The sequence below is a fragment of the Cetorhinus maximus genome, chromosome 8 (assembly GCF_964194155.1).
Source record: "Cetorhinus maximus chromosome 8, sCetMax3.hap1.1, whole genome shotgun sequence".
NCBI classification, from domain to species: domain Eukaryota; kingdom Metazoa; phylum Chordata; class Chondrichthyes; order Lamniformes; family Cetorhinidae; genus Cetorhinus; species Cetorhinus maximus.
Window position 1 is genome coordinate 23,259,557 of NC_135886.1, and position 16,779 is coordinate 23,276,335.

The following is a 16,779-nucleotide window of genomic DNA, read 5'->3' on the forward strand; positions in this document are numbered from 1 at the left end:
GAGCGATGCGTAGTTAAGATTATAACTTCTTCTGACTGGTGTGCCATTTTGCAATTTTCTACTGACTTCTGAGTGCTGCTCTGCATTTTCTGGACCAATTAAGAAGCTTAGACTAGTAAGATTCCTAGTTATTTCAATATGCATGAAATATGTCTCACCCATTTTTCTTCCTATGCACAGCACTTTTATACTTACCTATGATAAATTTCATCTCCCAATACAGTGCCCACATATAGATGCAATACATTTAGATTTCCTAAGGACTTTTAATGAAGTACCACAGACTAGTGACTGAAGTCAGAGCATCTAGAGTCAGGGTACAAGTAGCAGAATGGATAATAAGCTGGCTGCAAAACAGAACAGTAAATTAAGGGTAGGTATTCAGGCTAGCAAAGGTTGGGAAGAGGTGGGAAGTAATTTTAGAAGATTCAAAAAAAAACATTGGCTTGTTTCACAAGGCTTTGAATGTCACCTGTTTCAAGTATTTGAATGTTGCTGGGATCACTGTTGTCCATGTTTTACAAAAACTGATTTGGACTCAATTTGTGGACAGTGAATTCGTCATTACTGAGGAAGACTGTGATAAATGAACTTGCAGAATGGGCGTTAATGGGCAAATGAATTTCAATACAACTAATGGGTTAATTTCCAGAGTGATTGATTGAAAAGCAGAAAGTTCTGTTAAACTTTAGACTACACTTGGAGTGCGATACATAGTTCTGAATGTCCATATTATAGAAAGGACACAGAGGCACTGGAGAAGTTGCAAATTTAGAAGGATGATACCAGACCAGGATGACATCATACTCATCAGAAGACTGAACGGGCTCTTTCCTCTCGAAAGAAAGAAATGAGGCGTGACCTGGTAGAAGGCTTGGAAATTGTCAAGCGGTTTGACGTAAAGAAAATGTTTACACTTGTGCAAGAGTCCAAAACTAGGCACTATAAATATAGACAGCCACCAATAAATCCAATAGGAAATTCAGACAGAACTTCTTTACCCAGAGTGTGGTTATGTGGAACTCGCTATCAAGTCGAGTAGTTGAGGCGCCTAGCATAGAAGCATTTAGCAAATGCTATACACACAAGGGAGAAATGAATGGAAGGTTATGCTGATACGGTTGGATGAATAAGGGTGGGAGGAGGCTCATGCAGAGAGCATAAACACCACATGACGTTTTTATGCTGCAAATTCTATTATATATCTTACCTAATTCATTCTGTAATTTCTAAGCCACTTCAATTTCACTGCCCCTCCTAGACTGGCAACATCTGAAAATGTGACCAATTTGCGTAGGCCTTACGCAATTATATCATACACATAAATTAACAGCAATGGTCCCAATATCAAGCTTTGGGGCATGACGCTCAACATCCTCCAAACTCCCTCTGCACAACTTATAAGTCTCATTAAATTGATTGTAAAATTTAAAAATATTTTTGAAATTGTTTAAGGTAGCTTAGCTTGCTGCACTATACACTCAACAATCCATAGCAACATGTGCGACAATTTAAGCTACACAATGTTGAAGGTAGGAGAGAAGTGGAATAGGTCTACAATGCGTAACCTTCTAGTTTTATTTAGTAACAGATCTACAGCAAGAGCAGTGCTGCTTCAATTGAAAGCAAATCAAATTATGAAGTTTGGATACATAACTCATTCTTCAAAATTTCACTTCAAGTTAATAGTTTTACTTAATAGAGCTGCAATTAAAAAACGTGCAAAGTTAGGCCATTATAATCTGAATTTACCTTTGAGGTTAGATACCATGTAACACTTCACAAGTGTGAATTATGTACAATTGTACTGGAAATATTACATACGTAGTTGCTTTCATTACTATTTATTAGGTAGTAAATTGCAGAAGTCCTAAGCTACATCATGCAACTAAGATCTTGGTAGCCCAATTGATCTACATGATCAACAAAATTTCATAGGCCAACACAATGTATGCAACAATTAAAAACTACCAACACTTTACCACATTGAAAAAAATATGGCTCATTAGCAGCATTGAATAAAATTGAACATATTGAAACCTTGTAAGAAGCACAGCAGCTATAATAGTATTTAATAATTACTGTAAATTAAAAACAGATTCCTTAATCATGACTTGGGTTGAGTTACTGAATTGTCTGCCATTACATTTTTATAACATGCATACAAACATCATAGTCTCTCAAATTCACTGCAAGTTAAAAATATTAAAAAACCTTACCCATACGTTCTTGGACATTTTACCTTTTTTGGTGAAAAATTCCTTGGAATATTTTCCTGCGAGAATAAGCTTCCGAGGCATTTTCCCCAGCAGTTCAATAATCAAAGCAATGTGATCTGCATACAGGAATGTTTACAAAATCAAAGCAACAGTTTTAGCAATACAATGCATCCACTGCATTACATACATACTGCCCAGACAGTCTGGGGTAAATTCATTTACCATTTTTCAAACAAAATTAGTATGTTACATCCTTAAATATGGAGTTTTATGATATAAAAAAATTGCTATCCCACATCATATTAAACTTGCAACATTTCCCGAGAACGAAGAAAAAAAGTCAATTAAGTCTATGTGGTTCTACTGGAAGGGGGAAAGTTGTGCCAGATTTTCCTTGTGCCATTCATGCATTTCACTCATACAAAGCCCTTTTAAGTAGACGAGTAAAGGTATTTGAGACAGGTTTATACTGGAATGACCTATATTGGATAAATGTTAGCTCAATTACTAGACAAAAAACTGCAAGGATCTCACACTGCTTTTAGCAATTTCTATAGTAGGACAAGATGACCTATATTAATAGGTTTGACTTTAGTATGCAAAGAAATTGTTAATTTTACCATGGGGTCAGGTTAAATTCTTAACCCGAAGAATTTCTCCCAAGATGACAGAGCGCAGCTGGTTCCAATATAAAAGGGAACTAAATGGGATGTATGTGAGACAATTAACATGACATTATTGAATAGGCAATGCAGGCAAGTGATCAGGTGAATATTGAAATTCTTGAGCAATAAAAAACATCACTATTACAGACATTCAATAGTACATTTCTCAGTGTTAATGTCATTAATCTTCAATGTGTGCAACACAGAACACTGCAGAAAACTGGTGCTGCTTCTGTAAGTGAAGTACTCCTAAGCAAGTACTCCTCAAACAGATTATCTGGCCATTTATTTTATTAAATTGGGACCTTGCTGGATACAAATTGGTTGCCACATTTCCTACATCACAATAGTGACTACTCTTTAAAAGTATGCAAAGACTGCATAATAGACTGCAAAGTGCTTTGGGATGTTCTATGGTGGTCAAAGGTGCTATTAAATGCAAGTCCTTTCCAGTATGCAATATGATCCAGGGGAAGATAAAGTGATGAGAACGGGAATACAATTAGGAATCACAGAAAAGGTAACAGAAATGTGTACTCAACAGCTTGGGGAAAAAAAATCAATTTATAAAGCAGATCAAACCAAATCAGACATCTACTCACTGCTATTAAAGTGACAAAAAACTCAATAGTTGACTGGATTAGAATCCATCAAATTCTCAAGCAGAAACGGATTTTGTACTAACACTTTTCAATTGACTGCCACATTCCGGTAATCTTATTGGCAAAGAGCAAAGCACAAAACAGGTGACAAAACTTTGAAAAGGGTACTGATAGAGTTAGAGAACGTAGCGAGTAGTTATTGACAAATGGCATCAATACAAAGTGGTGACTATTGAGATAACAGAAGAAGTTGTTTATACTCTTAATTTGGATGAATATTAATTATTTGGAAAAAGGAAAACTAAGAAACCTGAGAGGATGTGCATGGTACCAAATTAGAAGATGCAAACAATAGAACAACATAGACTCAGGTTGGTATAAAAAGTGAGATATTGTTCAGAAAAGGGTAAATGTGAAGCTGGGAAGGAAAACAAATGGAGTATAAAATAAATGAAACCGTACATATGAAACATAGGATCAGGAATTTTAGTGCAGTTAGGGATTAATGATCAAAGGTCCTTGTATCTTAGAGGAACAATATAAACGGAATAACGGCTTTGAGTATCATCTACAAGAAATGCTTGTGCAAAAGTAATAAATGACTTAGTAGAACTCCATGAAAAAATTAGGTAGTAGTAAAGTCAGGAAGACTTGTGGCGTACTTATGATGCAGGCAAAGTAAGGTGCACAAAAGAACAAGGTTTCAAGTTATTTGGAGGGCTTGAAAGATAGAGACCAAAAATTACTTTAAACCGGTCAACCACCTGAGTTGTCTGTATATGAATAAAGTCTATTTCTTATAGTCCACCGTTAAGTGTTTTGCGTTTATCCAAACTGTATCGTAGACAACCCTCGTTCAGTTCACAGTTGATCTTTAACAGGAAACACCATTTAAAATCAGTAGCACAGTGACAGTGAAAATAGGAAAAGGATTTAGAATTTCGGGCTCGGCACGATGCTGAGCTCCTGCCACCTTTGTCTTCAAGCTCACTTTTTTAGTTAGGTGTCCTCCCCCTGTTCAATGGATCCTTTCACCCGCCTCCAGTATTCTCCCTCCAACTGGACCCCTCCCTCTGGCCTCTTACCTGCTCTTGATCTTTTCATTGAGAACAGTCGGCGTAACATTGGCCATCTCAATGTCTCTGCTCCTCTTAACCACTCTAACCTGTCTCCTTCTGAACTTGCTGCACTCCTTTCTCTTAGGTCCAACCCTGACTTTGTTATCAAACCTGCCGACAAGGGTGGTGCTGTTGTTGTCTGGATAACTGACCTCTACCTTGCAGAGGCTGAGTGCCAATTCTCAGACACTTCTTCCTACCTCTGGCTGGACCACGACCCCACCACCGAACATCAACCCATTGTTTCCAGGACTGTCACTGACCTAATCTCCACTGGAGATCTTCCCTCCACAGTTTCCAACCTCAGTCTCCCAACCCTGGGCGGCCCACTTCTACCTCCTTCCCAAAATCCACAAACAGGGCTGTCCCAGTAGATCGATTGTGTCAGCCTGTTCCTGCCCCACGGAACTCATTTCTTCCTACCTTGACTCTATTCTCTCGCCCCCTTGTCCAGTCTCTTCCCACCTACATCCATGATTCCTCTGATGCCCTATGTCACATCAACAATTTCCAGTTCCCTGGCCCTAACCACCTCCTCGCCACCATGGACATCCAATTCCTCTATACCTCCATCCCCCACCAGGATAGTCTGAGGGCTCTCTGCTTCTTCCTTGAACAGAGGCCCGAACAATCCCCTTTCGCCATCACTCTTCCCTGCCTGGCTGAACTTGCTCTCTCAATTTCTCCTTAAACTTGTCTTACTTCTTCCAAATAAAAGCTGTGGCTATGGGTATCTGCATGGGGCCCAATTTGCTCGACTCTTAATGGGTATGTGGAACATCCCTTGTTCCAGACCTACTCAAGCCCCCTCCCACAATTCTTTTTTCAGTACATCAATGGCTGTTTTGGTGCCATTTCATGCTCTCATCTGGACTTGGAAAAAATTATCAATTTTATTTCCAATTTCCACCCCTCTATCACCTTCACATGATTGATCTCCAACACTTCCCTTCCTTGACCTATTTTCAATTCTAGTGATAAACTGTCCAATATTCATTACAAGCCCACCATCTTCCACAGCTACTTCGACTACAGCTCCTCACACCCTGCTTCCTGTAAGGACTCTATCCCATTCTCTCAGTTCCTTCGCTTCCGACTCATCTGTTCTGATGATGTCATTTTCCAAAACCGTGCTTCCAACACGTCTTCCTTCTTCCTTAACCAAGGTTTCCCACACTCTGTGGTTGACAGGGCCCTCAACAGTGTCCGACCCATCTCCCACGCCTCTGCCCTCATACCTTCTCCTCCCTCCCAGAATCATGATAGTGTCCCCCCATCCTCACTTTTCACCCCACCAGCTTCCACATTCAAAGGTCATCCTCTGCCATTTCCACCAACTCCAGCATGATGCCATCACCAAACACATCTTCCCCCCAAGCCCCGTCAGCATTTCATAGGGACCTTTCCCTCCCGGACACCCTGGTACACTCCTCCATCACCCTCAACACCTCATCCACTTCCCATGCAATCGCAAAGGGGCAGGTGTTGCACCTTCTACCTCCTCCCTCCTCACCATCCAAGGGCCCAAACACTCCCTTCAGGTGAAGCAGTGCTTCACTTGCACCTCCTTCAATTTGGTCTACTGCATTCGCTGCTCCCAATTCGGTCTCCTCTACATTGGAGAGACCAAACGCAGACTGAGTGACTGCTTTGCGGAACACCTTCAGTCTGTCCGCAAACATGACCCAGGCCTTCCTAACGCTTGCCATTTCAACACACCATCCTGCTCTCATGCCCACATGTCGGTCCTTGGCCTGCTGCAACGTTCCAGTGAAGCCCAACACAAACTGGAGGAATAGCACCTCCTCTTCCAATTAAGCACTTTACAGCCTTCCTGGCTTAACATCGAGTTCAACAACTTCAGACCATGAACTCTCTCCTCCATCCTCACCCTCTTTTTTAAATTTACCTTTTTTTAAATCCACGATCATTCATTGTTTTATCTCCTATATTATCCCTTTTTCTTTCCTTTTGTTCCCAACCACCATTCTTGCTGCCCCACCTCCAATAGGGCCATTTGTTACTTGTTCCATGTTGTTCTTTCACAGAGTGCTCATCCTTGCCCTGCTAGTAACACAATCTGCTTTCTTACCTTTATGCCACTTATCAGCACCTTCTTTAGCCCTTACCACTACCATTAACACTCCCTTTGTCTTTTTGTCCATGACATCTTTATCAATCTTTCCTTAGTCCCCACCAATCGCTGGTCTTCTATCCAGCATCACCTGCTCCACTCCCCCCTTAAACAGTGTAAATTTCATTACATTTCTACTTTTTAGCTCGCAAGAAGAGTCATACGGACCCAAAACGTTAACTCTGTTGCTGTCTCCACAGATGCTGTCAGACCTGCTGAGCTTTTTTTTAGCATTTTCTGTTTTCATTAAGGGATTTATGGTGTTCAGGATCCCTCTGATCCTGATCAAAAGGGGAAAGGTGTGGTTCATAAGTTATCTCAGCCATCCCAGTATAGGATGCCCCTGCTCCTCACCATGAATACTCATGTACAGCCCTGGAAAATACAGAGGGGACACCAGCTTTGAAGGGAATACAAAGATTTAAAGTTGATAAGTGGACTGAGAGGTATTAGGGAAGTTTTCTTTGGAGCCTTTGAAGTGATCTTATCGAAGCATTTAAAATCCTAAAGGGGAAGTCAATTTAGGTTACTAAAATCTCAGCAGTTTGGACAACAATGAATAAAGACAGACCGTTTCCTCTGGGTGTCGGTGGCAGGTGATCATGACATGATCATAACGATGAATGACATCACAATGACAGAGACATCATGAAGCAACTTCAACTGATTTTGCTGAAACTGGCCACAGACAGCTATAAAAAATTTCCTTCAAAAATATATTGCATCCATATGCATAGGAGACAGGAAAGAACATAATAAAAGCTGTACAGCCTCTAGAGCCTGAGCACTTGCTCCACCATTCAATGAGATTATGGTTGATCCCTATCACTGTCAATTCCAGTAGTGGCCAAAAAAAATCCAAATCTTGAATGTACTTGAGACACTTAATACATACATATGTAAATACACTATCAAATTTTAGCAAGCACACTCCAAATGGAGCATTCAAAAGAAATTTCTCATCTCAGTCCTAAATGGCTAACCCTTTATCCCAAGGCTAAGACCCCTCATTTTAAACTCTCCAGCCAGAAGAATCAGTCTCTCAGCATCTACCCTCTCAAAGACTCGAGAATCTTATGTTTCAATGAGATTACAACTCAATCTTCCAAAAATGTCTATTCTGTTCAACCTACTTATAGGAACCAAACGACTGGCCACCGATCTTGAAAGTCCACTTTCCAGACCCTCCCACCAGGTTAAACAGCCTCTCAGCAACTGAAAAGTTCAATCTTTTCCTTCATTTTTTACACAGTAATAATGATATATAGTGTTAAAGGAATGGTTTAACAGGAAATGCACTTATGTCACCAACATATTAGGTGGCACCACGCATGTTAGTCAGGTGCTAGACAGGCACCTAAGCCTCCCAGGGGGAGGGGGGAGTTCTTGAACAAGCTAAGGGAAATGTTAAAATGGTCAAGATGTTTTTTGTTCCATGTACTTTTACCTTTAACTGTACATCATATTTCATAAAACTGACCTTAGATACTCAACTATTATCCATATTTAAAATCACATCAATTCTGGCTTTGACTCATTTTATAAAACATAAAAGCTAGACTACTTATACTTACTACTACTAAACTGTTTGATAAGTGTCACGGCAATGTGGGTCATGCGCAATGTGGAATATTAATCATTAGTTTCACTAGCTGGTGTAATGCCCTCAATTGTTTTTGAAAGGAAAGCTAGAATTGCAAAGACACTGTTTTAAAATAGCTGCAGAAGTCACCTAACCTACAAATTGGTCATTTCTAGAAGCCTCTCAAAAGGAGATTACCAAGGGACATGTCTAGGCATTTCCCCGATGTACTTCACACCTGCCATCGTCTGAAATCTCTGCAAAACCCAAGGACAATGGGCCACCAGATTTCCTGACTTTGGAAACTACCACGAATAAAGGACTAATGAAACTCATTATGTAAGGAGGGTGTTAAGGACCCCCTGTTTCAATGGCATCTTGAACACTGATGATGGGAGATCGAAGCTCCTTCATGAATATGGAATGCCTTGCATTGTAGCCAGCTGTCACATGATCAGAAACCCACTTGTGAAAAGCTATGATTATACGCTTACCTTTTGTAAAAAAAAGTCTGCAGAATGCACCAGCAACATCAAGATGATGACTACAGGCTGCGTGTCTGACATGGAATGTACATTGTAAATAAAAGAATATTAGAGGCACCCTAAGAGTGGAACATACTTTATGGATACAAGTGGAATTTTATTGCACTCTGTAATTTTCAAGCTGGAATGTTTTGTAATGTACTTTTATAAATTTTATGAATAAAGTATATTTTTGGAAAAAAGACTACAGAATGTATTATCTCTCTCTTTCTGCTCATCGAAGGTTCATGGGCCCTACCTCTATTACATTTTAGAATACATCAACTAGATAGAGAATTTTGATCGAAAGAAACTTCAAGTGTCACCATCCACTTTGGAAAAAGGCAGATTACAGTTTAGAAGAGACTGTCCCCAAAAGAAACAACAAGCTTAGAATGGCTGCTTCCTCACTGGAATTTCAAGGCCACCAAAAAGACCTCATAACACATCTAGCTCTTTTCTTACACGCTTTAGCTCTCATCAATTCCACCTCCTTCACCATGTAACACGCGCATGCACCACGATGTGTTTTTACTTTTTTAACAAGTCTTATATTTTTACCCGAGTGAGTTTTTACAATAAAACTAACTCCTTCCTTGTTAACTCGAGAGGTCTGGCTGGCTTATTTCTTTATATTAGCTTTACATTTGATCAAGTACGTTCGAACGTTTGAGGACTCTGGGTCTATACTCGATGGAGTTTAGAAGGATGAGGGGGGATCTGATTGAAACTTACAGAATACTGAAAGGCCTGGATAGAATGGACATGGGGAAGATGTTTCCATTAGTAGGAGAGACTAGGACCCGAGGGCACAGCCTCAGAGTAAAGGGAAGACCTTTTAGAACAGAGATGAGGAGAAACTTCTTTAGCCAAAAAGAGTGGTGAATCTATGGAATTCATTGCCACAGAGGGCTGTAGAGGCCAGATCACTGAGTGTATTTAAGACCGAGATAGATAGGTTCTTGATTGGTAAGGGGATCAAAGGTTATGGGGAGAATGGGGTTGAGAAACTTATCAACCATGATTGAATGGCGGAGCAGACTCGATGGGCCGGATGGCCTAATTTCTGCTCCTATGTCTTATGGTTTAAGTACATACTGAACTGAAAAATCACAATTTTTTGAAAAGTTCAATCTGTCATAACCAAGCTCAAGAGTGGAAAAGGGAGGAATTTATTCACCCTCCGGACTTGCTCGTACCTTAAGTATAAATATTGAACAGCTGTAACATCACAAGAATCAAGATATAGAACTACTTTGGACTGAAATTGCATTCTTTACACAATTAACTAAGTAATCAAGAGCAAAAGCTTTAAAAGTTATTTCTCACTATTAAAAATACATAACATTCATGAACAGTGTATTGAGCAAAAATATTGGGTCCATTTCACATTTGTAGGAATTCTCAACACTCCAAAACAAAATGTGATCTTCCCCACAAAATTATAATTTTGTGAAGTTGACACAACTTGTGCATTCGTTAATAACCAACTTTGAAAATTAAACAAATGCAACATACAAGGATTCAATAAACAGAACATAACCTGCCACACACTATGATTCAAAGGCAGAGACTCCAATATTTCAATTGATATGTTTTTAAGTGTTGTCACATTTATATTATGATTAGATGCAAATAATCTTTACACAATAGATGAATTTGAGCAAATCATTTCATGGAAACGCCAAACATAAATTACTATACATAAAATACATGTTGCACAATTGTTAATGGAAGCTAAATCTGAAGTGACAATTGCAAGGTAAAATTAATATATGTGCACCAGGTCAAAAACTGATTTGTCAAAATTAAAAGCATATCAATGATAATTGCACAAATAAATCTATTACTAAAAAAGGGTGAATTACATTAGCATTCTTATAAGAAAGATAAAAAAGCATACCAATCTCAAATTTGTAGATGAACAGTAATTGATTACAATCCCAACTACCTCTAGCATTAACCATAACCTTTCAAATTACATTAAAGACTTAACAAGAAGAATCCTATCCTCAAGCTGCATATGCTAAAACAACACTTCACATCTCAAAAACTAGGAGGGAAGAGTATGATTAAAAATATTCATCAATGAAAGATAGTCACCTTCATCTCTGGAATAATCTTCACCAGAATGAGGCTCAAACAAATAGTCTCCAGTTGCAAGTTCAAATGCCTTTGGAGAGAAGAAAGGGAAAGCATAATGTAATGTCTGTTTACCAAGGACACAATATATACAAATTTATTAAAATAATTCTGGTTCAAACACACTGGAATTGTCTTTTTTATTTAAAAAAATACATTTTCTGATTTGATATTAATTGGTAGATGCTGAACCTTTTTTAGTTCTCATGTAAATAAAGCAAAGAAAAACAGACTGACTTCAATTAGTATAGCTGGCATTTTTGGATTATGCCTACACACTCTATGCTACTGCAATCCTGAAGATCATAATTATTAATATGCGCTAATACTTTAGGGGAAAATTTATTTTGACATTATCAAATGCAACAATACACAAAAAGGTTCTAATTAAAATGAGAATACAGGTGTTGTTTGTTCGAAATTTCCAGCATTCCATCTTACATACCATGCAAGCAGTGCTCCAGATGTCTGCAGGTGTACTGTATCCAGCACCAATTAGAACCTCCAATGACCGATATTGCCTCGTTTGGATGTCTTCTGTGAAGTGTTTATGCTAAACAAGTACGTAAATTAACATTTATCACAAATAATGAGTCTCAACGGGTTCTTTAATTTAGTTTCCTTCCCCAAAGTTTCCAAATAATTAAGTAGTTCCAGGTTAACCAAGATAACTACTTCAATTAACTAAGGAACACACTTGAAACAAATGTAAAAGTAATTCTGAATCTTAAGGAATGAATTAAGGTACACACTTACAACCCAGCAAGCGTTTCCAAGGTCGGCAATCTTAACTTGTATACCATCTGCATTGATAGGGTCGAGAGGATTGATGAGCAAGCTGGCAGCATCTGATTTTCCTGTGAAACAAACAACCCAGATATTACGTTCTTGGAAACATTCTATATTCACAGAACAAATTAATTTAAAAATTAGGCTGCAATGCGGCTTTTGGAAAGACAGGTGGAAGATTACTACTCTAGATTTCACTAATGTTAGTAGATATACATCTGCACAATGTCTCTCACAACTCGAGTATAAACATTATACAATCACTATAGTTTGAATTAAACCAACACCAAACAGCGTTGACCCAGAACACAGCTGCATGAAAACCCTTGGAAGAGTGTTTCCGTCATGGTGTCGAGTCAAGCTTGCAAGTGCTCCATTGAATTAGCTGGACATGTTATAAATAAAAGCAGAACTTATTTAGAAAGCAGGTACAGGACTCTTGCTGACACACTCACACGCAACAGAATTGGTTGCAGTGTAAATATATCCACTTTTTTTCTTTCTTAGAAATAATGTCTGCCTCCTGACTTCAAATGGAAGTCAGTTTTGCACATTAATTCTGACGAATCTTACATTTGTTCAAAACTTAAATACTGAGTGTCAACAGAAATCAAGTTGGCCAGGAAGTTCTGCAAACTCAAGTCAAAACTTGTGTCATGATTTTAGGCTCATCCATAAAACCTGCAAGCCTTTAAAAATGTGCGGTATATTTGGTTTCTTCCAACTGTCCCCCCGTGATTTGTGCTGAGGCCTTTATTTCCATTTACATAAAAGGTGATGATTGAGATAGGTACACAGGGAGTGATAAAATTGGTTGACAAGTTAGGGAAAAACAGTAAATTGAAAGGAAGAAAGCAACAGGACAGACAAGCTTAGTAAAGCAATTAATGCCATTCAGTGACTGAGGCAGTAAAGAATAGCAGGATAACTCTCAAACACCAAATGCTTAAAATGTGAATGAACAGAGGGATCAAGAGGTAAAAGAAGAGAACCCACAAAAAGCCAAAGGAAAAACACACTTCTAGATTTTAAGTGCAGTGAAATTTTCACATTTGTTGGACAGTAAGGAGTTTTTGTGTAATTCCAGGCACATTATAGAAAGGATATTAGAGCTATAAAAAGCGTATCAATACAATTTCTGTAACGAGACAGAGCAGATAAGCTCAAAAAATTAGGTTTTCCCTCACTGAAGCAGATAGTTGAGGAGGACGCAAAGTAATGTTTGAAAAATTCTGAAATATTGAACAGTGAAAGAGTTTTGTCACACGGCAGGTGAATCCGTACCGAGGAATAATATCCAAGTTTGTTGGTGTAAAATTTGGAAAACTAACAAGTTGCAGTGAAGAATGTATGTAGCAGGAAGACAGGGCCAGGATTACAATTAGTATAAAGGATTAAATTAATTTCTCTCATGCCACCGCTCTCTACACACACATTTATCATCACAAGGCATGAAAACTTAGTTCTCAGTAGCCAACTGCCCATGCTAGAACATCAAGTTTGAAATATAAACTAAACTAAATCCATAACACATCAAAACCCAACACTGTACTCTTACCAAATATTGCTTGTGTTTTATGGAATTGAAAGGGAACTAACCATTGTCACCAGAGCTGCAAACAGAATCTTCCCTACTTCTGTTCTGCTTGGCCTCATTTTCATCCAATGGGTTTCCATCTGAATTCAAACTACAGGTCATAGATTCCAACATTCCAGTTATTAAAGGTCCGCATGTTTCTGAGAAATTACTCTGGTTGTTTTGGTTCTTCCCTGTTCCATTTTGCAGAAGTCCATTTAACATGTCATAAGTACAAGGGAAGGAGAAGTCTCCATCTCTGTATGGTTCCTTAGGCTCACAGTCATCAGTGTTTTGATTAATATCTTCCTTATTTTCTTCTTCACCATTATTAACTTGATCAGAAAGGGGACCAACCTCTACATGTCCATTGCAGTTTAGTGATTCTGTCCTTATTTTTTCAGCAGTGGTAACTTCTAAATGCTCTTGTTCTTTTTCCTGTGGTTCATTTTCATCTACAAATACAATAGAGAAATTTGAAACACTTCTCCTAGTTTACAAAACAAAGCAACCATGCAATTGGACATCAGAGAAAACACTGCCATTTACCTATAAAAAAGGTATTTCAACAAATGGATGCAAATATCACTGGTATATGCCAGTTTTATGTTCAACAAGGCATTATTCAGAATTAGGAAATGAACAAATGTAATGAATTTTAATCAAAATAAAAGGACAAGAACAGGTCACAATATCAATAAAATAACTATATTTTAACTTCACCAATGCCAGTGTTTAACTATAACCAGCTGTTAAGTATGCTCCAACATTTAAAAAAATTGAACAAAAAAGCTTACCAACATGACATAAATGCAATCATAAAGCAGGAGAACCAGTCAATGTCAAGGCAATGAAAAGCCATGGAATCCATGTGCATTGCATTACAGAATTCTGGAACCAATAAAGGTCCATACACATTTTAATACTCCAACACTTAAAGCACTCCAAGAAAGCAAACAATCTTTCATATGCCTCAACATCCAAATCGCACTAAAAGCAATTTAACTGAGCAGACAAAAAAAAATCCTTACATTATCCCGATAGTCAACAGGTTTCCACAAAAGCAGCTTACATTTGGAATTGTGCACAAAAATTCATTAGGTGGAACTTATCTGAAGCACAGAATATTGTATTTTCCCTTTGCATCAAAGGTTTCCTTTTAAAATGTTTGGTAAAAGTAACATAGGAGGAAGATACTAATTTCTAATCTCCTAGTCTAACAGTAGTTGTTTTTTGATTATTCCAAGGATGCCACAAACTACCTTGTTCTTCATTGGCCATATTATCCACTGTTTTTTCCATCTGCTCTATGACATGTTGAGTCTCTTCATTTTCTGGCCCTCCATCCTCACCATCCTCCAATCCTTGCTCCTTATCCATATTTCCTGCTCCACGTTCCAGCTCTTCAATTTCTTGCATTCTTTTCTCCAATAACTCTGCCTGCCGCTTCTGCTTTTTCTTGAGTTTCTTTTTCTTGTTCCTGGACATTTTTCCAACCTGCTCAAAAATGCAATATTTAGGTTTACATGAAATATGCACCTGCTTTTTAAATCTGTTTGATTATTTCAATAATAATTCTCGCTCATCTGCAAGCATATCAATGGCCAAAAAACTTCACAGATTCATAATTAAATGAACTTTCCTTCAAGAACAAAGCTCCACCAATCTGTTGCTGCATTCCTTCTTCCACTTTTGCCTCCTCGCAATTTTATTATTAGTGCTCCAATCAGAATGCTATCAGCTGACAATTTCCCAGTGCCCACTTATTAGCAGCTTGTACAGTTCACCCATATAGCAGCTTTGTCAATTATGAAAGCCTGTTTACCTTCAGCTGGATTTGTAGAAACTATAATCATTTAAATGTTTAGGCACTGTACTTGAAAATTGTAACTGGAAATTGTAATTGAAAACAGAAAAATGGATCTTCTGTTGTTTAATGGACTGCTGAGCTGAGTGCATGTTGAACATACCTGTTGACTAATATGTCTGACCTTAATTATACTCCTTTTGAGCAAATGTAGGATTTGGCAGTTTTACACAGATACTATTGCAATTATAAGTACATTTTGAAATGAACAAACTCGGCTTGAACAGTTCTTTTATAACGCGTAGACTCTGCACTATTCTACGAGATACACTGCTGTAAATGCCAGGTGCTTTAAACAAAAAACATGGACTTAGCTAATGCTATTTAAATACTCAGATGTCTGACCTAGAGATAGCAAGCTATGAAATGGCAGCATAGAGGTTGGGCAGAGCAAACTGCTTTTAAAGTCTAAAATGTTATTTTTTTCTAATGAAACGAAATACCAATATTGTGACCTATATTGAGATGTCACTCAAACTTTGAACAGGATAACTTGTAATCTACATTCTCATGTTGTAGAATTTGGCTGCGTTTCCTATAAAAATCAGCCTGAGGTGCCACAGAATTCAAGAGCCCTGGGTTATTTTTAAATGCGATTCCACATTATGATATTAAATTGTTATAATCAAGCTGAAATTAATAAAATAATTTGGTTGAATGTGGTTCATGTTTAAAATCTTTATGACTTGACCCAACATAAAATGATGCCAGAATCCTAACTGGTTTACATTGAGGGAAATATGCATACAAGTCCAGCCAACTTTGAACAAAAGTGCTAATTATAATCCAAAACAATAGCATTGCCTTAAATTTGGTTTCTATTATTTTGTTTTTGAAAATATTTGTTCAGAAGTCTCATTGATCCTATTTAGTACTCTGGCACCATTTAAACAAAATGTTCAACTTGGCTACTAATAATTATGGCCTATAAAAGGATGATGAATCTTTAATGTTCTTTTTTCAAAAAAACCTGCTTTATGATATGTCTGAATAATGAGAAAATTAAAATTCCACAACAGAATCTAGAAGTTAGAGTACTTACAGGTTTTGGCTGCGGTGCAGTGCTCACTACAAGGGAAAAATAAACAAAAATTATGAAGATAAAATATAATTTCCTAAACTTCAGCAGATGTGCTGATCAAAGTCTCTGAAAAGGAAGCATCCCATACACAGCATAGGAGTAAATCAAATTAAGAGAGCAGAAAGTCAAAGACTGCTTTCCCTTAAGATAGTGACAGTGACTTGGTCCAAAAACACCACAAAAAAGCACAGTCCTCTTGGCCAATTTGGCTTTTGTAAGTGCAACTGAACTTGGTTAAAACAAGATAAAGTGCTTATGAGCAGAGTGATAATATTTTCATAGCAGCGGCACAAAAGGACAGGAAGATTTTGGACTTGTCAGGCATTCTTCATGTGAAGACTTGTTTCCCTTTTCTAGATAGTACAAGGTTAAATTCCTGCAGTATTTATCAGCCAATATGCCTTTCCATATGGATAGAAAAATGAAAAAGCAGCATCTGAGGTGGAGAGGTAGTTTGGAGAGAGTTAGAATATTAGGTAC

The 16,779-nt window shown here is 37.9% G+C and overlaps 1 protein-coding gene across 1 annotated transcript in view; it reads right to left on the minus strand.

Moving 5' to 3' along the window:
• The window catches only part of LOC144683520 (SRSF protein kinase 1-like), an 86,941-nt gene that overhangs the window by 1,971 nt on the left and 68,191 nt on the right, over positions 1-16,779 (minus strand). The window contains exons 9-15 of the mRNA XM_078546590.1: positions 16,261-16,286; positions 14,614-14,848; positions 13,375-13,806; positions 11,743-11,843; positions 11,432-11,539; positions 10,948-11,017; positions 2,243-2,335 (exon numbers count right to left, since the gene is read on the minus strand). Coding sequence (XP_078402716.1) covers positions 2,243-2,335; positions 10,948-11,017; positions 11,432-11,539; positions 11,743-11,843; positions 13,375-13,806; positions 14,614-14,848; positions 16,261-16,286 — 1,065 coding nt within the window. The remainder of the gene's footprint in view (positions 1-2,242; positions 2,336-10,947; positions 11,018-11,431; positions 11,540-11,742; positions 11,844-13,374; positions 13,807-14,613; positions 14,849-16,260; positions 16,287-16,779) is intronic.